The 23,776-nt window shown below is 35.3% G+C and overlaps 1 protein-coding gene across 2 annotated transcripts in view; it reads left to right on the top strand.

Moving 5' to 3' along the window:
* The window catches only part of PIP5K1B (phosphatidylinositol-4-phosphate 5-kinase type 1 beta), a 252,655-nt gene that overhangs the window by 89,028 nt on the left and 139,851 nt on the right, over nucleotides 1-23,776 (top strand). For both annotated transcript variants that reach the window (XM_075208689.1, XM_075208679.1), the window contains 7 exons: nucleotides 1,781-1,898; nucleotides 3,736-3,888; nucleotides 6,687-6,986; nucleotides 18,173-18,378; nucleotides 19,538-19,621; nucleotides 20,410-20,458; nucleotides 22,761-22,845. In XM_075208689.1, coding sequence (XP_075064790.1) covers nucleotides 1,781-1,898; nucleotides 3,736-3,888; nucleotides 6,687-6,986; nucleotides 18,173-18,378; nucleotides 19,538-19,621; nucleotides 20,410-20,458; nucleotides 22,761-22,845 — 995 coding nt within the window. The remainder of the gene's footprint in view (nucleotides 1-1,780; nucleotides 1,899-3,735; nucleotides 3,889-6,686; nucleotides 6,987-18,172; nucleotides 18,379-19,537; nucleotides 19,622-20,409; nucleotides 20,459-22,760; nucleotides 22,846-23,776) is intronic.

Below are 23,776 nucleotides of genomic sequence, written 5' to 3'. Positions count from 1 at the left end.
GGTTAGAAAATTAGGGTTGTCTACTTTGGAAAATAACACCTTAGAGGTAACCTAATTAATATGGCTAAATATTTTAGAGGCCCCTGCATCTAATTGCTGCAGTGATCGTTGTTGCTCTGTAAATAACCATTGACATTTATGATAAATTGATTAATTGATTGTAGAATTATTAAGTGACTTTGTCATTACAGGCAAGGTTATTACACCCGCTGTGACAACTATATGCTACAATTTAATACCAGACAATAACGTTGTTTTACAATAAAGACTATGGAGTATCTAGTGGTCAGGGAGGGGACACCTGAGATTTGTTATAAAAACTCTATATTTGCTTGTTTTTACAAACACAAATGCACCATTGTAGGTTTTTCTTTTATCATAAAATACATATTTAAAATGCACAGCTACTAACAACAACGGGCACTAAGGTAAAACGAGAGGGTTTTTTTTAAATAAATTTAGGAGCAAATCAGGCCAATAGGGGTTGGGTATTATGGTTTATCGATACTGACCTATAAATCATTCAATAATGATGGGATTTGGGTCAAAACAGAGGCAGTTTGAAGGTATATAGCTTAGCAGGAAACAATAATCCTGTATTTTATAAGTCAAATGTATATAATTTATTTGACTCAATTATATCTATATTTTTAGTGTGTGTCTCCATAATTTTACTCTTTACAGCCTAAATATTTTTCTATTAAACTATTAAGTTCCCTTATGGACTTTTAACATATATTTTTAATACTTACTGACGGTTATAGCCAAGGCCTCCCTGTACATTCCGTGAGAGGTTTCTTGTGACATTTAGGTATATTGGCCTTCTGCTTCCATAAAAATACAACCAAATATGACCAGAATTATAAAATGTCACAACTGAGCTCAACTGTATTCTATGCAAGATTTGCTTCTTAGTGACACAAAGTCACCAGAGGCAGTTAAGTTGGCAAAACATACTTTAGTACCAAGTACTGCCAAATGGAAAATAGTATTTAGGCATGCCAGGAGCAAAGTGACTCATGTAGTAGAAATAAATATTAGGTAAGGGCTGACATTCATTTCCAGTGCTTTATTATTATAAACAACGACATAAGCAGCAACAATCAAGCTTTCACATGTGATATATTCTCAAATGACAAAAAAGCAGTGAACAGATCTGGTTTAACACACTGAAAGACAGAAATCCACTCTATATCATTAAGTGATAAAAGTGGTTAAGTTATTACAGTTAAAGTGACAAATATAACATTTAACAATTTTATTGTCTCCCCACGACTACCAAAACAGTGGTCATTCTGCACCAGGGATATTAGCTATTCTTGAGCTTGTGATCCTTATGTATTTTGGAAAAGCTGTCTGCAGCATATTGTACAAGGTATGCTCATGTAATGATCTCATAATGTCTTTCCACTACAGGATGGGAGCCACAACTCTTCTGATAGACTGATGTCAGCCATGTGCCTAAACATTATTATATAGATAGATACTAAACAAGTGATTGGCACACATGCATTTAATAAAGAAAAAAAAATATACCACCTGCAAGATGGTGAGATGGCACATTGCTGCCACAATTCAGGAATTCTGAGCAGCGCCCATGACTTGTCTGTCAGATCTTCATATATTTTTCATTTAATGTATAGTGTCTATTGTCTGTATAGTATTTGGATTTTGGTCATGTTTTTTTGTTTTAGTTATTGTTCTATGCTTGTTGCAAAATATATAGCTATGATAAATAAAAAAAAATTATACACCTATAATTTCTCCTCCTACATTTTAGTGAAGGGAGTAATTTAACTCCAGCACATCATTACCCAGACTTCAGATTTAAGACCTATGCACCGTTAGCATTCCGCTACTTCAGAGAGCTTTTCGGCATCAAGCCAGATGATTACTTGGTAAGGACAATGACCACTTTTCTGTCTTTGTTCTAGATTTGTAAAATGTTTACTTTCATATACTGATTGTTTGAAATAGGGTTTGGATCATGTCATAACATTCCTGTTCACTCTGGAGCATTACAATCCACAACTAAAATGCAAAATAAGATGTCTAGGCTGATAACTTAAACTGACCACACGCTAATAGATTTGGTACTCCACTACAAATTTTTGAGCCAAAAACAAAGCTAATCATTTTGTGGTTCACAAATTATCTGAAATTAGTAAATCTCGATAACAGTGGAAAATTAGCGTATTTATGTTTGGGATGATTGGTTGTTTGTGGTCATGTGATCTGAGCACAAAACAAATAAATCATTGTGAGTGTGATAAAGTTTTTCTTCAATCTGATCGTTTAGTGCAGTGATGGGCAATCTGGTAGCGGCCCTATAGCCTTTGAAAAGGCCGCACATAACCCTTAGAGGTATATTTATTAAACTGCAAGTTTGAAAAAGTGGAGATGTTGCCTATAGCATCCAATCAGATTCTAGCTGTAATTTTGTAGAATGTACTAAATAAATGATAACTAGAATCTGATCGGTTGCTATAGGCAACATCTCCACTTTTTCAAACCCGTAGTTTAATAAATATACCCCTTCATCTCAGTAATAACCCTACCTGTTTTGGTAGGATGCAGGTTGAGACTGAGGTGCAAGCTGTGAGCACAAAACATTTTCTCAATTCAGATGTTTAACTACGTGTTCCCTCCATGCCATTGTTGTCCCTATTTGTCTCAGTGCCCAATAATATTGTTGCTTTTAAATACACTAATTTGTCAATTGTTTTTATACACTGTATTTTGCTAATAATTTTACATAGGTGTATATTTCACAAGTCTCACTACACTTTTCAAAAATATATTTTGTGTCCGTACTTTCATAAACAAGTGTTACTTTGTGATTGTTAATAATAGTAATCTCGTACAATTTGGTAATTGTAACAAACACATTTTATTTTAAGCATACTGCTGTGTAATGGCAATTTTGTTGTATATAGTAAACTTTTATATCAAAGCCTGCAAAAATGAATTCAGAGGTGGAGAATTGTACCACAATAGTCATATTATTGGGATAGTTAGAGGTGTATAAGTTATATACAACCTTTGGCCTGCTAGTTTAGCAAAATGGGTACAGAGTTAATTAAATATTTGATAAACCTGTGGTTTTAATATAAAATATATTTTTGTAACCATTGATTTTAATAATTATTTCACAGAATTATACAATTAGTTTTAAATACCCCTGAGGATATTGCTGATTACATTCTAATTGAGAGTGCTTATGAGTTAATTGCTATGTTTATGCAGTTTATTAATAGGAATTTCTTGTGTGTGCATCGTCTAACCTTGACCTGGAAACACTTCCCATAGATAAAGCCTGGGTTAATCATATCTATCTATTTATCTAGCTAGCCAGCTAGCTAGATATCTGATCCTTCTCCACTGGAAACAATACTGTTACTATCTAAGTCACAAGTAATCTATAGGAAGCATGTTTAATTGTAGTCACTTAATAACTACAGCTCTCTTTAGTGTAACACGTGACCGCCATAAAATCACCTTCCCTACTCTACTGCAAATTTATTTTTTCAACTTTACATATTTTAAACATAGTTAAATTACAAGTAATCCACAAGTACTAACTACCCACCTATAAATAATCGTTGTCATCAAAGAAACACAAACACAGAAGATATAAAATAAATATATACAGCAATCAGGACATGCCAGTGTGGAATTAGTTTTCATTTGCCATATGGATCATGCCAATGTTTCTATTCCTCCCTTTTGTTTTAGTATTCACTCTGCGGCGAACCCTTGATAGAACTGTCCAACCCAGGAGCAAGTGGCTCCATCTTCTTTGTGACCAGTGATGATGAATTTATTATCAAAACCGTTCAGCACAAAGAGGCAGAGTTTCTTCAGAAGCTGCTTCCTGGCTATTACATGGTGAGTAGCCTGATGCTGGTGACATACAGAGGGAGCTGGGTACTGTACAGTGTGAAGGAAAAATGGGGCAGAATATTTTATATATACTGTTAGGTTTCCACATAAAATTATTTGTCTGTCTTTTTTATTTAGTAGATTCCCAAGTACAACAGGGCTCACCAACTGTCTCCATTCATGGAGTTGTGAAGTAGGGATCTGTAGCTACAATTCACACTTTTTAAGCTATCGGCCAAGATCTCAAACTGCACTAAAAACATTGTTTTTTTAATATACTTTGGTGTGGTTAAAATCACATTTCTTTACTAAATAGAACACCTGTAGCAGCATAAAGAGCCAATAAATCCCAAATGTGAAATTTTCAGATATGAGCCATGAAGGTAAAATACATTATTCAGTGTTATACTATATTTCCACTGCAGCTCTGTTAAAAAGTATATGTAAAGTATTACTTCCATACGCCATTACAGACAGGGGGCTGGGCTGGGGGCATCTGTCGCATGTGCCAGTCTCATAGTGGGCTAGCTTGGGCTGGATCACTGGGTTACATGCATTTATTTTCCTTTAAAATGTTCCTAGTAAGCTGCTAAGCCTAGTTTCACCCCCCAGGCTACAGTTTGCCAGCCCTCCCCTGATTACAGATAGCTATAGCTCTTCCCACATCTTTAGAACACTGTTCTTATGGGATCTAATATATGTCAACAAGCTGAGACTGAATTGCTGTGAGATCACTGCCGTGCCCCTCTGTATTAATCAACCAATCCACAATGTGCATATCTGCAAAGCAAGTGTATCTAGCTGCAAGCACTGCTTGTTTTGTTACAAAAGTACCTCACTCCTCACATGACAATCTTAGTGAGAAAGCTTGGCACAGCATTACACCCGGTGGGTATTGCATCAAAAGAAAAGAAATGTATAAACTAGCTGTGGATCCTTCTTCCGAAATGGAATAGTGCTTAAATATAGACATTTGTTGTATGTGGCTCTGACTCCATTTTTGGCAGCTGGACTTTTATACATAGATAATCTTGCCTGTATATGTACAGTAGTGGATATCGATTATGGAGCTTGCATTTTTAGCCCAGGCCCACCTCCATCTTAGAACTGTGACCTTTTGCCCTTGAAACCTATTGCCTGATATGCATAAACTTATCTACCATATTTTTGAAGTTTTTTCTGCAATCAAGATAAATCTAGTTAATTTCAAGGGCATTTAAACTTGTACAGAATATATGTATATGCACTTTGCTGTTTTACTATTATATAAGCTCAGAGAGGCAGACAAGCAGGGCTTTTTTAATTGTCTTTATTTGTTTCTTATTTTGTTTATGCAGACACCTTATCTATTACTACGAAGGTGAGGGTTTTGGACAGTGGGCATAGGCATTTGTGATACCATATTACAAGCTTAAGGCATGCTTATTCACCATGGCAGAGAGCACAAACTGGAAATAGGGCCCTGAATTTAAGTTTGTAAATACTGTTATTATTAATATATTTTATTTGTACAGCACCAACATATTATACAGCGGTGCACATTCACATCAGTACCAGTCCCTGTGGAGCTTACCATCTAATTCCCTTACTACATGCATACACACACAAGATAGCCAGTATAGATAAGAGCCAAATAAGCCAGTATGTTTTTGGCCCTGGGAGGAAACCGGAGTATCTGGAGGAAACCCATGTGAAAATAAGGAGCACAAACTAACTATGTTGTTACATATGGCTGGCTGAAATAACTGGAAAAACTAGTTGTTTATAGTTTCGAAGTGCCCATAAAAAGACAATACACTCAGAAGAGACTCACAAAATTGTCACTTTTTACATTTTGAGGTCTAGTCATTTAATAATAATATTCCAAATGCAGACCTCAGAACTTCTACTAGGAACCAAAGTTGGGTGATTACACAGGACAGCTATAAAAGTGCTTTTCGTGATTTACGACATTAACAAATTATTTAGTATGTCCATACATTATCCGGTGTTTTCTAATTTATTATTTATATTCATGAACAGCAATGAATACACTGTATTTACAGTAGTGTTGGGACTTTATTACGAGTGGTGAACATCAGCTATAGTACCTTACTTACAGCCATGACCATCAGTGATGGCACATTATCAACAGCCATGAAAAGCAGTGATGGCACATTGTTGCTAGTCATAAACCTTAGCCAAGCAACATTATTACAGCTACTAACGTCAGCAACAGAGCGTTATTTACAGATGGACATACAGCTGAGGCACAAAATTTACAGATATCTCATGCGACCCCTTTAGAGGTTTAGCTTAAACACTTGGTGTCAGTTTTGATGACCTTATTTTTGTGTCTCACAACTGAAGCTATATAGTACAGCCTTTAAAATGGTAGAAAATGTAGAGGACTATAGTCAAGAGGTTTTACAGTGTTCTGCCCAGCACCTATCTCCCGGGTGCTCCATCCGGCTATTACCAATTGCCACCCAGCTCTTGGTGACCAACGGAGTCCTATTATAATGGAATAAATCATTGTTTCTCCTATTAGAACAGGCACTATGTAAGCACTGCAGTGTGTTTTAGACCACTGACCACCAGTCTGACCAGTCCTGGCAGGTGTGGGCAATAACCTCCAACATTTTTCAATACTATTGCAAAGTATTACAACTGTCCCCACCCGGCTACTTCTTAATGCCACCTGCTGGCACAGTTTTCTGGGGAGAACACTGTTTTATATTAGTATATGTAATATGTAAAAGTCTAATTTTATTTGCTTTCTCTACTAGAAAAAGTGTCTTTATTTTGTTTTGTTTTATATTTAGAATTTAAATCAGAATCCCAGGACACTACTGCCCAAATTTTATGGACTATACTGTCTTCAGTCTGGGGGCATAAACATTCGACTTGTGGTAATGAACAATGTTTTACCGCGTTCAATGAAGATGCACTTCAAGTATGACCTTAAAGGATCAACATATAAAAGGAGAGCGTCTCGAAAAGAACGGGAGAAAACCTGCCCCACATACAAGGACCTGGATTTTCTGCAAGACATGCATGAAGGATTGTATTTTGATCCTGAGACCTACAGTGCATTGATGAAAACACTACAGAGAGATTGTCGTGTAAGTAGAATACTAGCTTATATTGTTTATTGTTTTTTTACAGTCTGTCATAGTGTAACCAACTACTGTTTTGAAGAAAGAATTTACAGTTGTAATTCATAAACTTTTGGCAAGATCCAGTTCCTGGCTAAAACTTTCATATCATAACATTAAAGTAAAAACAATATTTGAATCTGTGAATGAGTTGTAACCTCTCAGCTCTCTGTGAAGTGTGCAGACCTGAAGATAGATAAGTAAAACTGAATTTGTGGTGATACCGGTATTAAATGTATAGATGTTAAACGAGATAACATGGGTGGTCGGCTGTGTAACATGTCAGGACACTGTACTCAATTAGAAATCAAGTCTAATTAAACTGGAGAATGAAAAAATGCGTAAAGCACAAGTGTACTCTAAAAGACAATACCTTACAAGCTCCATTACTATTATGCAGTAAATGCAACACAAGGAGGTCCCCAATCCTTAAATCCTAAAGACTATCACCAGGACTAAATCCCTCCCACAAAACTGAGCAAATGGCCAAAACAGAGTGGCCGCACAAAGGACTCGGCCAGTAGACAGACGCTGTATAGTGAAACATTCACTTCCTACAAATTGCTGCAAGAATTCTTGTCTTTAGTATGCTGGCTACTCTTATCTTTGTCACTAGGGAGCATGTGGAAAATTGTGGTAGGATGTAACAGTTGACGTAAGAGCACATTCATACGTGTATATATAAATAAAGCTGCACCACTTTGTGGCTACTGCACCACATAATAAAAGTATCTTAAATAAGTTAAAACAGTTACTTGTAATTGATCGTATACCTTTATGAAGGATGACAACATAAACGTTTGGCATATAAAGTTCAATTATTATTGAATTTTAGAAATGTAGAAATATAATATAAAGCAAATACTAAGTTTAATAATATTTATTGGTTTTGCTAAATCTCTCCATATACAGCATTGAAAACAATGACATATTCAGGCTATAAAATAAAAAGGCAAATATTTGCTTCTAAGTGGCTGCTTTACATGGCTTTCTGTCAGGGCATGGCCAGTGGGGTGGAACAAGCATGTTAATCATAATATCATTACCGTGCAGCCTGTTGCTCTGCTACTTTCCCTGCGCTGAAATCCTCTGTTATTGCAGTATTACATATGACAGCTCTCTGCGCAAAAAAACAAAGCACTAAAGCACTATGTTCAATTTACACATTAATATGTACATAGAGACCAAAGTGTTTTATACGTTTGTTGAAAACTGTTGGATGCTTGCATGATTTGGCAATGGCATTACTCTTTTTTTATATATAAAAACAACACCTAATTAGCGCTTTCCCCGTTTAAACAATATTTTGTGTATATCAAATAAAACAAATTATGTAAAAACATAGACAAAACACCTTTGAATTGTGTAACAGTATAATGATTTTGCAAATGACAATTTGCACATTCATTTGCAAGAGCATTATATTGTTACACTATTCAAAGGTGTTTTATAGACTTATTTTTATATAATTTGTTTTATTTGATATACTCAGAATGTTGTTTGAATGGGGAATTCGCTAATTAGTTTTTTTCATTGGATATGTAGAATTGATTTAGTTTAGTGTAGTGGCAGGTTTGAACACTTTGAGCTGCATTCCTTTTGAGAGCTGTTAAATTAGTTGTTACATATTCTTTATTACTCTTTTTTTAGCCAGTGGGAATTGTTCCATAAAATATGTACATATATTTAAAGAGTGATCGGTGCTAGCGGTCTTAAATCTGGTCCGTTCTATAGAAAGACAAAAGGCGCAATAGTCATGAATAGGTCTCAGTTAAATTAGAATATAACTTTGTCTCACTGTTGAAATTATTAGAAAATCTTTTTTTTCATTAGAGTACATATACGGATAATTTTCCTAGGCAGCTTTTCGTATCTGCACCATAAAAGAAATATTGTGTTCTAAGGACATTGATGTTTTCCTTTCTGTCTGTGTTAGAAAACATTGCTTGTTTCCTTGCATTAAGAAATAGTTTGCTTCTAACTCTACACATAGTTAACAGGAGTGTTATGGCTCTGGGTATGACAGCATGGAATAAACAGCTACTGCACTTCACTCACTTACTGTTACAGCCACTAGTAATACATTGGTTGTCTGCCTAGTAGACAAGTTTAAGGAAAAAAGTCATTGAATATTTCCTCAACTACTAATCTAAATATCACCACATTAAAATCATTAGTACCAACAATTCTTCACACACACATGCATAGAGATATATAATATTCATTTTATGTTTTTAATAGATTAGTTAAGGTGAGGTAAATATTCAAAGAAGATGAAATCTAGGAGGGAATGATTAAGATTAACAATATCCCTAGTGTGCATGTCACTATATTACTTTCTTATAGCTATGTAAATAGTGAATGAAAAATCATAATAACGGAAATTAAATAGAAAATCCTAAGAAAATGTCATTGCTCCACATCAATTGAGACATATTAATTATTGGGAAAACTATTGTTTGACATAGATAGCACTGTTGTTGTTTTTTTTATATAGTGCTTTAATGAGTTCATGTTTTGAGGAATACAAGACAATATTAACCATTAGGTTTGTTTATTACATTAGTTTGTCAACTTTTAATACTTGGAATTATCTTAGGGTTATACTGTATTCATGACATGTCTAGTGTGTGTGGCTATGTCTAACACAAATCATTGGCTCCTTTCCACTTTCATTCATCTAAAATGTTGCAGCAGTTAAGCAGTTCAGTATATTTGTAGGATTCCTGTCACAAATGCGATTTTATCCAGGAATTGCCTAAAACTGCAAAAAAGGTAACAGTTGACATATCATTCCTACAATAACAATGAATATATGATAAACAATGATAAATATTTAAAACACACATAAACTTGGTTTGTAGAGAAATATATCAACCTCCCACATAGCTCCTTTCCCCCCTAAATTAGGATTGATAGAACCATGAATTTTGCAACATTAAATATCCTACCAACTTTTCTAAAATATATTCTCTAGCATAGCGAATCCTTCTGTATCTACATGTAAAGAGTCTATCTTCTGAAGGGAGGAGTGTCCTTTCCATATGTTTACTAATGCAGCTATCTGTGCTGACTTAACTAATGTTAAGGAAACAACACTCTTCCCATTAATTAATTCAGTCCAGATAACTACAGTAGTAAATTAAGTGGAAAGTTCCCTAGCAGAGTATTTTGGAGCAAGTGGAAGGGGTCATGTTGGACGTTTTGGTTTCTTATCAGATGAGAATTGTCAATAAATCTGTTTTAAAATAGTAGAGTCATAATAGAATAAGGAATATGTGAACAGATGTTGTGAATAATGTAAACAAGAGGTGCTATCATGCCCCAATGAAATGTAATAGATCTAATCATAGGAATAATTTATATTTACTAGTTAAAGCCTTTGTAAAAAATATGACGGAAACAAAGGTGATTATTTGTGTTTCTGTTTGTCAGACCAGTAGATACATACATTAAAATATAATAGTCCTTTGAGCCAAGAATGACATGTGCCAAGCTTTATTGTCCATAATAAAAATGCTTCCCATTGTTTGCCCGCAGCACAGACATGGTAACTGATGCTGTCTCATGTGGATATGTCCTAATGGTGATCTCATGTCCAGCTGCGTACACTGTGGAGATAACATCCAGTCTCTCAGTCAGGGCTTTGTTGACATACAAATGTCGCCATATTCACTACTCTACATGTTAGTTTTATTAAAAGGTATTGGATATTTGTAGAGTATTTAGTACAGATAATTATCACACACTTAAATACAGAAAACAAAAACTTTAATATTTCTTTTAATGTATACGTTATTCTAGGTTTTATACACAGTGTTCTGGCCTTTGTCATGAAACAAAAGTATATTTTACAGAGGATCTGTTACCAAGTTAAGATATATTTTGTAAATTATTTATGCTTGTGAGCCGGCAACATAGACATGGAAAAGGGTTAATTCACAAGAGCAGCACTCTGTTCCATTGGAATGCTGGGTAAATACCGCTCCCTCATCTAGTGAACCTTATGCAGCGACACTTACATTGTCCACATGGACAGGGAGGAAATAACTGGCATGAAAGTGACCGCAAGAAAACGGTGACTGCATTATTGTCAAACCTATATCTTTTCACAGGTCCTCTTTAAGATTCATTTTTAGGAAACATCTATTGAAATTCTATTAATTGTTAGCTACAAGTAAAGATTACGTAGTTAGCCTAAACTCATCGCGTTGAACCTGATGTCACCTTTGCCTTGTTAGTGTCACAGTCTGTTTCGACTTTGGTGTGTTCACAGACTTTTTGCAGCTGATGTAGAGTTAAAGAAACACAGAAAAGGGTTAATCTGATGATGTCTTGATGGACATTGATGCTGTGCAAGCGGTGGAGGGAATGCTTATAAGATCTAGTCAGTGCAAGGATTCATTGCCAGATGATTAAGTATCTCTCTGGCCTGCGTCCAGCAATCCTGATCCTGCTGTGTATTGACTACTGTGGCTAGTTGTCTGACATTCTGACAATGCATCAGACTATTTTAAAGGGAAAAAAATGCAGTGGCCCAGTGATCCAGCCCAAGGTAGCCCACTATGGGACCCAATACACAAAATACATACAGAAGGCACACACCGAGATAGCATAGGAAATTAGTCCAAAAAATGTCCAATAGAACGTTCATATATCATGAAAAAGTCACTAATAAATTCCAAGTGGTTTTTCTCACGTGTTCCTTCATCAACGTATTCTCATATGTTTCCAAACGGTAATTATACATAAAAGAAAAATAGAGAACTCATGTGTGGTAATGTTAACACTATTACAATTTTTGGTCTTTATATTATCACCTTAAAAACCAAAGCAATTGAAGTGAAGTGGTAGAGTCATGATAAAATTAAACCACCTTGTGATGCACTTTATACAACAACCGTGAGTATTAGGAGTACGGGGCATCCGCCCCTTAAAATATACTCACTCTATAAAAAAGTGTATACTTCATGTGCAGGGTAAGCACGGTGCAAGTGCAACAGACACAAATCCACCTAGGCAATTTTATTGCACATTGGGGAATTACCTTAGGCTTGGTGTAAAAGCAAACCCAGTGTTGTTAAACAATATCTGCAAATGTACTTTGTCGCTCCATTGTAAGTAACCTTTTACTGTCTTTAAAGCACAAATTGTTTGGCATACTGTTTCTGCTATCTATTGCTTTCCATGTGATATATTAGAACAGTGGGTTATATCAAGTAGCAAACATGTTATTTAGGATGAATGAAATGGATTGGTTTTTTTTGGATGCTAAGGTCTTTCGTGATTGCAGTACATTCTCTTGTTAGTTTTTGATGTACAGTTATATTTGGTCCTATACATTTGTTGTGAAGCAAATAGCATTCTGGTAAATGCAGTTTTTTAAATTGCATCAGATTCATGCAGTCATAAATGTTGCCATTTGTGTAGTGTGACACTGCCCACCTTGTACCATCTCCATAAATAAATATAGAAAACAAGGTAATCCGGTACCAAAATACATTATACTGTGTGCAAAACATAAAAATGAGTATTGTTTGGTTCAAAAGATTATGTGTATTTAAATGTTGCTTTATACTTAATGAATACATTTATATGTGAACATTCCCTTTAACTACAATAAACCAAGTAAATGTTTTCTTCAAAGCTCTTAATGTGTGATTATTGGCATATGACTGTGTTGATGTGGTAATTTAAATCGAATGACTATGTTGATGTGGTAAATTAAAGCAAATAAAAAAACATACTGAATTGTACTTAATCAGTACAAATCAAATTGGACAGTGTGTGGTTCACATAGACATAGAGAGACATTTAATTTCCTTTCAACGCAGTCACATTTTCTCTCACCAAGCTAACCAACTTGCCCTCAGTCAAATAGGTTCCTGAAGTTAGTCTGTGTCAGGTGAGAGGATTTGAGTTCTTACTTTATTGCTTGTAGAGACAAATCATGTATTAAATAGTCTGTATAACACAAATAGTGACCATTCAAACCTTTTCAAAGGGGGAATTCAATTGGTCCGTGATATTCCTGGAATAAAATAGCCCACACAGTATTACCTTTACTATGGTAATTTTAACACAGATTTTTGCTCACGGTTCACAGTGCTGTGTGCAAAAATCAGCGTTAAAATTACCATACTAATGATAATACTGTGCACTATTACTATATAATGGTGATAGTGCGCAGGTCGCGTTATTCTCCCAAATAATGCGGCCAATTGATTCAGGCCCAAAGAGTTTATGGCATGTTAGAAACATACTGATAGATCTGTGCACATTTAAAGCTGTCAACTGTTCCTGATTCCAGCGGCAGTCCATGGTTATTAATGCTAACCAGCTGTAAAGTACTATGTGTACTGTTCTATTTGGTGCATGTAATTATCATTATATAATTCTGTTCTACATAATAATCATTGAGTTACTTTTTAAAGCAGACAGAGCAGTGATAAAAAAAACATGGAGACCCATAAGTTGTGTGACTTTGGTACAAATGTAATCAAACATACAGTTGACCCAAACAATATATATTTTTTTAAAATTTATTTTAATTGACCCCTTATCACTTGGCAAAACAAATAAAATCATTAAATTGGTTTACAAAGTTGCTGATATAGCTCTCTTTCATACATAAGTGAAAAGATTAGATCAATGTATGTAGCTTAAAATGGGTCTTTTCAGAAACAATTTGCTCTAGTGTTCATGCTTCAAATCTTCCTATGAAAAAAAATGGCCTGTCTAGTCAGCCATATCTGTGAAAGGTCATAAGCAATCACATCTAACCTATGTGGGGAAAAAGACCCTCAAGCTTTTAAAATGTGACAATTAATGTCCGCTATATTACTGGCCATATTTAAAATGGCAAATTAATTAAAGGCAAGTTTTGCCACTAATCAAGTTGGCATTTTAAATCTATCCATCAATATCGCCAGAAATTGTCAATTTGCCAGAATCGCACTTTCATACATTTACCCCATAGAGTATGATAAGTTTGTAATTCTGTACAGTGCATTATTTGCAAAGCAGCAGGATGCATTTTGATCCTCTGTTGAACATTATTATTCTTACTATTTTAGGTCAAAAACAAGTCAAAAGTATGAATCTATAAGCATGTTAAGAGAGCAAATTAAATTTTTGATTTCAGTAAATATATCATTTCTATAGCGTGCACATGCCATAAAGATGGAGCATGTTATTTGAAACTTCGTCATGTAAAACTCTTCTGCCTTCGTATCCTTCCACCGTTAAAGGCTCTTTCTTTGTGAACAAGTACCACTGAAACACTTTGTAGCAATATAACTAATGTAACTGGCCAAGGGGCTTAGCAGTGTGGAATGAACAAAAGCAAAGTGAAAGTGTGTCTATTTTTCAGTCTAAAGTGTATGGAAAAACAATTACATGTTTTGCTCTTTTTTGCTTTTCTTGTTACATTAAATCTAACACTACTGTTACCACGGCACATGTTGCTCCTGTATGAAAAATATATTGAAATATGGCCATATTTGTATTTGCATACTTGCTAATTTGAATAACAAACATTCATGTAAGGAACACATTCAGAATTTTTATTTTTATACATAAAGCAATCTGCTTGCATAATCCTTGTATTTTTCTGATATTCTCTGTAATTCCATGGTAATGTTTACAATAACATGCGCTATATACTAATTTATGAAAAAAAGTAGCTTTCTTTCTTTTCTTGTACACATTTCATTAATTTTAAGAAGCGCAACTTTTTCTCTTTCACTTCTTTCACAAATGTACAGTAACCTTTTCCTTTCCAATATTTGAGTTTTGACCACATTTGCCAACTTTCCGGATAGTGATACAATCAGTAGTTCAGAGTTGTTTTGCTCAATACTGTCAGAGGTCAGAATAATACTCACCTGTTGCACCGTGCATGCAACAGTTGGAAAAGCAATGACTCTGCCACGCCTGTGTTTATAGGGCTGATCTACAGATATGTAGTGCACAGATGGAGATCTTCCAAGGCACACCCAACCAGACCCTGTTCCTCATCTGAAACAAGTACAATACCCGCATGTCTCGTTCTATCAGGGAGACATTTGTTTGCTCTGGCATTTCTCAATTTTTGAATACATTTTTACTGCATTGATTTGGACTCATTGAATTAGTTTTTTACATCAGTGAATTAAGTCCAGGTTAATTCAAGTTACAGTAAGGCTAGGACCAGAGAAGTGTTTTTTTTCCCGTTTTGAACAACACATTATACATTTTCCATTCATGAGGCAGTCCCCATATTACGTACCTGCATCTGACAAAACGTAGTAAACTAGTTATATATAATTCAGGGTAAACATTTGGTAGAATAATATAAAAGTATTCTTCTCCAACATTTGTATTTTTCCCACTTTATAATGGCAATGTTATAATAATCAACCAAAATGCTTCAACCCACTATGTAATCTGTTATAAGAAGGGACCTCCATTCTATCCTCTTCTACTCGTCTACCTTGTGGACCTCATTTAGAGTCGGACGCAAAGTCTGGTTAAGAAGTGTAGGAGTGGGAATGTGCCGCAGCTGGGTAGGGTATTACAAGTGGCAAGCAACCCCAGTTGCGTCCCACTCTTAATACCCTACGGAGCTGCGAGTAGTTCCTGCAGCTAGCTAACTGCTTGTGCCACCTAATTCCTGCCGCACAGCTTTAGCCCTGTTTTAACGTGTATTGCGTCTGCGCCTTACTGCATCTAGGATTTATTTACATGGTTACGCCTTCACAATTCCGCGTTCCTCCCATTCTCTCGTAGTGAGTCGCAAGCTGTCGCAAGTGTTAATTGCGTCCAAGATGCAGGCGGATTTGGAGCTTTCTGCACATGTGTGGTAGTGGTTTTTTGTTGGATGTGCCTAAAATGGACTTTGCGTCCGACTCTAAATGAGGTCCTGTATGGCCATATGCACTGTTTTCCCTTCTGACTGCCTTTCAAATAAACATTTAATAATAAATGAAAAGGCCACTTTGTTTCTCCCTAAAAACAGTTAATCATTGCCACCAATTCATATATAAGTAGTTAGAGTAAAAGTTTTTAAAAAAACACAATAAAAGCCAGAACACATAATTATGAGGATCACAGGAGTTGTGTAATTTAAATTACATAGTGTTACATATTCACATTTTATTTTGCTTTTCAAGTAAGCTTATCGCTTTGCCATGGCAGTGCTATTTTTATTAGTTCCAGGTACTGTTTAAATCCATGATCCAAATGCTACAAAGATAAGAAAAAACAGTTTGTACTGGTCCAAGATAATATGTTACAGTTTCTAGGAGAATGATACATAACATTTATTCAGTGATGTTAAAATTTTGTTAAACCAAATGTTATGCATTGCACACATTGGGCATGATGCAGGGTTGGACATATGTATCTTTGCTTAGCGTAAAAGCCGCAGATTTGTACTGTGCATGCCCACAAGAAAAAGCCACATGCATATGCACGTATTTACATTTCCAACTGGAGATGCGGAATGGGGGAGAGAAAGGACGGTCTAACATCGGCCGAGTAGAGTAAGGATATGTTTGCATACCTATAAACAGATGCAGACCCGCACATATCACCGAGCGGGTGCCTGCGGTCTGGTGTGAATTCATCTGATGATGATAACAGTCACCTGCACTAGCTAGCTGCTTCTGATTGGCTAATTGAGATTCCGCCTCTGAAGCCAATAAGAGCTGTCTTCATTGAGCATGAATATTTTAAAAATAATTTTTCACTATCAAAATAAATGTTAACTCTTGTGCTTGTGACCTGGTTGTGTGTATGCATATGTGAGTGTATTGTGCCCGACGTAAACCTGGCACATATGCCACAGATGCAGAGCTGGACCCATCATGAAATGCATGTCACTCAGCTCAGCATATGGGTGTAAATATGCAGAGGGGGCTTATCTGTGTATGTCTAGATGTTTTGTAAAGCATACCCATAAGTCATTCTCGACAACATCAATAAACATAAGTCACTTATTATCAGCAGCATGTTGTGCATTTTCTAAAATATAGTTTGCATTAATGTATAGTTCACTGATTCATATATTTAGTTCTGTTCACTACCAGCTAAGGGAAACATTTTAGAAACGTTCATATGTCAGAACCCTACATCATTATGACAGTTATATCATTATCTGTTGTCAGAGTCACTGCTCAGAAGAGATTACCTTACTGACTTGAATATAAACAGGGTGTACAGTCAGTGTATGACAGATAATGAAGATGGATGTATGTTCTTGGATGTTAAAAGGGGTAAATATTGCAAAATAAAATAGAATGATGCCTGCATGATTGGGAAGTTTATGGGGGAGGGCATCAACACCTTCTCAGCCACTTATAATCAGCCTGATCTATAAACATTGGCAGGAGATTGGGCACTTGATGACATTACATCAAGTACCCCAGTTGACCCAAAGCCTGCAAGATAGAGTTTGCTGCCTTCTTTCTTTTGAAGACTGTTTTCAGTCTCTGTCAGTCAGTAATGCCTCAGAGCCATCTACATGTTTGTTTGTTTTTCAGTTGTTTTCTAGAGTTAAAGTTGAAGCCAAACCAACCAGTTTGCAAACTGGATTGTTGTGTTTGATCAGACAACATTTTTCAAATCCAAGCCACTGCTCACTTTACTCACTCATGTCAAGAAATAATATATCAGCGATATACAACAGTTGAAAAATACCCTTATTTACCAAAAAATCATCTTTTGAAAAAGCATCTATCAGACAAGGTAGCGCTATTTACTGTAGTGTGAAGAACTGTAAAACGTGTTTTCATGAAATAATGCTTTAAAGCTAAAAAATAGTTGGTTTACTGCACACCAAAACTACATCTTTACATATTAAACATGATTACTTTAGTGTGCAACCCTACACAGTATTTTGGCACTATATAAATAAAAGATGAGAATAATATGGGTAATAGCTCTGGGTTTAGGGACATACACTGTACACATTATGGCTGTGTGAATGGCACAGAATATAGTATAAACTGCAAAATGACATGCTACATTTTTTACTTTTTTGGCAAGCAGAAAATCAACATGGAACAATTCTAATGCCCTCCTACATCAATGTCAGCTTAACAATTCTACTAAATTTAGGCTGCTTGTGCTGTGCTATTACTGATGAGTAATATTTTGCCCATGTTTAACAGGTACTAGAAAGTTTCAAAATTATGGACTATAGCCTACTGCTCGGAGTTCACGTGCTTGACCATGCATTGAAAGAGAAAGAAGGAGAGCCTTCTCAGTATTCCATAGACAATAAGCGTCCATCGGTGCAGAAAGTGCTGTATTCTACTGCACTCGAGTCTATACAAGGACCAGGGATGGCTGTCGACTCTGTCATAAAGGAGAGCATGTGAGTCATTTTATTCAATTCAATTTTGAAACCATATGATTTACCACAGTACTTAACCTGAAAGAAAATACAGTGTTTGATAAACATGAACATTTTAATGTTATGTCTTTTAAAGAGAATTGAAATCCTTTACTGTGATAGATGACCGGCAAAGAGGGCTAAAGCATATTAAACAATGTTTGACAGAGTGATGCCCAATAAATTAAGAGAACATTACAGTCTGATCACTAAGCAAGAGCATAGGTTTAGAACTTGGACACACATAGGTAGGATTTTTTTATTTGATTTTTGGGCTAAGCAGCCAGATCTTAAGGGCATTTGTTAGAGCAGTTGGCAGATAACCAATCGGCCTATGCATGCAATCATCTGCCATCTGCACTAACAGACACCCTGGCTGCTCAGCTCAAGCACTAACCAGTTGGATCTGTGTGTGGCCAAATTGTAAACTGATCCTGTTGCTTTCTGATTTAGCATACAGTATGTTAATAGCATACACAGGAATATGGGAATGTGCATTTCACAATAACAGAAGTTGTTCTTAAAGATAAAGTAAGGACAGTATTTGCCTTTAATGTATATCAAGAACTGTGTATGACTGAGCTGAACAATATACATAAATAACTGAAAGAATTATACTTAACTGAATATATCCATCATGTTGAGGGGTGGTACTTTTCTAAGATACGTACATACGTACATGCATACATACAATTTTTGGTATTGCTTCAGCAAATAAAAAAAGATTACAAAAACCCAGAAAAATTGCTCTCAGATAGTACTAGGTTATTATATTTGCATTAAAAAGGTAGACATAGATTATTTTTTACCATTATCAAGGAAAACTCAATTCTTCAAAGAGTTTTTTGCAGGAACATTTTTGCTTGCTGCTTTTTGCTGGTACCACTAGTGATACAGTACATAAAACTGGTCCTGTTTACAAGTTTTGGCATTAAGAACTGCTTATATTGACAAGTAAAGGGAGAGAGACATAAAATTATATAAAAAATGCATTAAAGAACCAGTAACTTCAAAAGACGAAAACACATATAAATATGCAATATTATTATAAACATTTTACTAAGTCTAAAATGAATACAGTTCAGTACTTTAATGTTATGACAGTCACAATTATTAATTGCCAAATTACTTTTTTTGCTAGGATGGGTGGAATTCCAGCAAAAAATCATAAGGGAGAACGGCTGCTGCTTTTTATGGGTATTATTGACATTCTGCAATCCTACAGGTAAGTGATATATATATATGTGCATTGAAGTCTCAGTGCTCATACCTTCCATTACCTTTGTATACTGAAAATGACGTTACAGCGTAATGGTTATGTTATTTAGAAAGTGCCACCATATTCTATGCCACTTTGCAGGCCTTATGGAAAAACTTACACCACAATTTTTTTTTCGCCAAGTGGATTAATTTTCCACCAAGTGCAGTTTGGGGTGCACTGAAAAGTCAAGTAATTTTTAGGGAGGAAAAGGCTCTGTGTATATCCATAAAGCAGGGAACACCTCCAAATCATTTAAATAATCCCATCCTGCAAAATATAATTACTAAGAATTTAGCTATCAGCCCAATTCCTTGTTTTAGATGGTTCTGACGGGCACAGGAGAGAGGGTACCACATGAAGCTGGGGCATCTTAGTGGCAATGATAGGCTGGGAGCATGGCACCACTCAGTGTCGTCACAGCACAGTATTACTCTCCCTGCCTAACTAAGAAGGGTAGAAGCCAGGAGCACCCCTTCCCCCTAAGTAAGAAGTAGTGGGTCATGAGGGAGCCCCTACAATGCACTGTGAGCTGGAAACAGCCCTACCTGCTGACACTGACAATTGTCCCACAAATTCTTATCTATAGATACAGGTAGATTTGCACAATGCATGTAATATCACAAAGCAGTATTTGCACTGCACTTTCTCACTTTTGTAATTTACTCTTAAAGACTAGGAATAATGATTTATTTTGATAGTAATAGCAAGGATGCAAACAGGACACTCTTTTACTTTTATTACTTTGTCTTTAGGTTGATAAAGAAGTTGGAACACTCATGGAAAGCATTAGTTTATGATGGGGTGAGTTTTCAATAGTTGTAAAACATTCCTTTCATGTTAAATGACAAACATTGATGGATAGTTGCCCCTGTAAATTAAAATGTAAAATTGGTTGTATTTTTTTACATATTCGTATACCACCTGGTTCATTAAATAAAAATGACCACTTTTAGTTCAGGATCAGGGGTGTTTAAACAGTGATATGTATCAGTTCTTGACTAACAGTAAATTTTAGTGAGGTGTAAAACATATTCCTGCTGGTTAGGCTAATTGAAATTGCTGGTTAAATCATTTAACCAAATTTGCAATTAAATCAATGGAGATCCCAGAGCTAATGAGCTGGCAAATTAAATCATAGGCCATTTGCTCATCTTTACTGGCATCATGTTTTACCTTACGGTTCTTCATATAAAGAAAAGGTCAAATTTCCTTGTTGAATAGTCATCATACCAAAATTGGTTGTTTCTGTAGTGTGTATGTGTGTTGCCTTAGAAATCAGTCCACACCTAGATCTTGATCATTTTTGTCTACAAAGGACACTGTACATGTGACTGCCAGCCCTGCTCATGTTCTAAGAAATGCATTATGTTTCCTTTCATCTTTTATACACATCAAACTGCCCATACTAGTGCAACCTGTGGTTATGTCATTATTTATTACTTTCTACTTTCTCAGTCACATATTAGGCAGTGTGACTTAATATTTAAAGTTTTCAATATATATATATATATATATATATATATATATATATATAAAGGGGAATATATATTACGATTCAAGACAGAAACCAAGGGAGCCAGAGAGTGCATCACATGAAGTTGAATTAACAACCCATTGAGAATAATTTAGAAAGTGCGCACTATACCTACTTTAGCTTTCAACCATTTCAGTAATGTCTGTATATTGATATACAGGAGAGAAATGGTGAAAGAAATCACCTTAAGAGATTGTTGATTGAGGCACTCCAGTCCCTTGGAAAATATTTATTTAAGAACAAACTTTATTGAAAATTTATTAAAAATTGATGTGCCAGATAACATCATAGTCGGCGAATATTAAAATAGAGAGGTGATGAAAAATAAAGATAAGTGATAGAAATAATTAAAAATACCCTTCCGGGAAGCCGGTGGTCACAAAATTGTAACACTTATAATTTATTGGGAAAGATACCCATAATTATAGACATTGTATCAGTAAGATTCAAAATAAATTATATAAGTATATTGATATACACCCAGAAAGCATGCTAGTCATAATACCATATAAAATATGATAAAAAAAAAAAAAAAAAAAGGATCTTGTTAAATACCATAAACAATCACCACTGTAAAAAAATACTTAGAAAAGTGGAATTCACAATAATAATAAATATGCATTATAGTAACAAACATCTATATTTCACAGCTTGCTGGATGTGTTTGCTTATTATAGACAGGATGTTCTTTTTCAGCACATGGAATGATATATATATATATATATATATATATATATATATATATATTCAGTGTATTTCTACATAGTATATGCCAACACACAAGGCTGCACTTGTACAGTGCAATGTTAGAAGAATTGTGCATGATGCATATAAATTCCAAACTAGGTTCTAACGTACTATATCAAAGTGTTCGCATACTTATTTCGAAGCATTATAAACCCATGGTTAATGTGGGTGAGCCAGAGGAGGGAAGTTAGAAGTGACTATAGGTCTGGACATATTTATAAGAAACATTGTAGGTAAGATACGTTATGATTTTCTCTATGGTTGGCAAATGGCAATGTGCAAAATAAAGACTGTGAAAAAACTTCAGATAGGCTGTAAGGAATTACAAAGCGCATGATTGTGGTGAGCTTAAAATGAGTAAATAGAATATCAATTTAGGGAACAACTTACATGAAGAAGTAACCTCTGACTGGGTTGTTTATAAATGTATGCCATACAGCTCATTTTTCAAAACATTTGACTACCCTAAAACATGTAAAACAAATATTATTCTTTGTTGCTCTCAGACATTCGTTTCACATTTTATATTTAGAAATATCCCAGACTTTTCATATTTTGGTTCATGAGTCACAAGAGGGCACAGTCAGGCAGCCCAGTATAACATCTTTTTTTTTTTTGGGCAGATTTTATTTTCCTGTAAGTCAGTACACTGGATTTATTCTATAAGAATCCCCCAGGGGAGCTGAGCGAAAATCTTGTATAACAGGATTTGCTTTCACAAGAATTTCATTGGGGAAAACTGTTCTCATGGGCTTATCAGAGGAATTTGCATTAGCGGGATTTGCTGTTTTATAACATGAATGCCTGTTATTTTCTTTCTAGGACACAGTGTCAGTCCACAGGCCCAGTTTTTATGCAGATAGATTTTTGAAGTTTATGAGCGCCAGGGTCTTCAAAAAGGTACAAGGTAAGTAAGCAATATGGTGACTCTTGCAGTGGTTATAGGTACTGACAACAACTATGAATAACGATTAGTAAATATCGATTGCAGTTCTTATATGAATGAGCAATGTCTGTTGCTCATAGCAACCCATGTTTTTCATATTCCATTGTGTAATATGTGGATTTCTATTTTAAGGGTTTAGGTGCCAGATGTTAAAATGTAAAAGTAGAGGAAAATTTAGACCCACCCTCAGAGTTAAATAATAGAAGCATGTATCCAATGCTGTGTACACATGTGTACTGGAAAAATATGACTTCAGGCAGAGCAAAAATAGCTTGTGCTATGGAGTCATTCTATATTTATGCATAATACAAATCCATTTATCTGTTGTCATAACAGTTGCCTGGGTGTGGACATGGCAGGTGAGTTAGGCTCCTACCACTCGCTTAATGAAAAGTGGTTAAGCAAAGTCATATGGACTGTAAAATAAATAATTGATATGTTTAACTTTCTGGGCAGCATTGTTTCTCCAAACAAACAAAATGAGCTGTTAGTTTTTGGGGACTTTAATCTGACCTGGCATGACCCCATAAGCAGCACATTCTGTGCCCAATTCAAATCACTAAATTTAAACCAACCAATGAGGAATAATCTCAATACCTCCAATCATTCACTCCTTGACTGGATCCTTTAATCCCTCCACTGCTTTAGTATCCACCTAACATTTTTACTGATCATGCAATAGTGTATTATGTACGTAGAATCAGACATCTATAATCAATTCCTAAATTCCTGTACACAAAATTTTTTAAAACATTTGGAAATTTCCTTGATGAACCAATTTGAATATAGACATTGATTCTGCACTAGAGTATCATCAACTAGAGTGCCTAAAACTCTGATAGCCGTGTGCCATTCCATTTAAGGAGAGTGCATGGTGCTCACATTTTGTGGG

Source organism: Mixophyes fleayi, chromosome 1 (genome assembly GCF_038048845.1).
Source record: "Mixophyes fleayi isolate aMixFle1 chromosome 1, aMixFle1.hap1, whole genome shotgun sequence".
Classification (NCBI taxonomy): Eukaryota; Metazoa; Chordata; class Amphibia; order Anura; family Limnodynastidae; genus Mixophyes; species Mixophyes fleayi.
The sequence above is the reverse complement of the archived record's forward strand: the minus strand, read 5'-3'. Positions and strand labels throughout refer to the sequence as shown.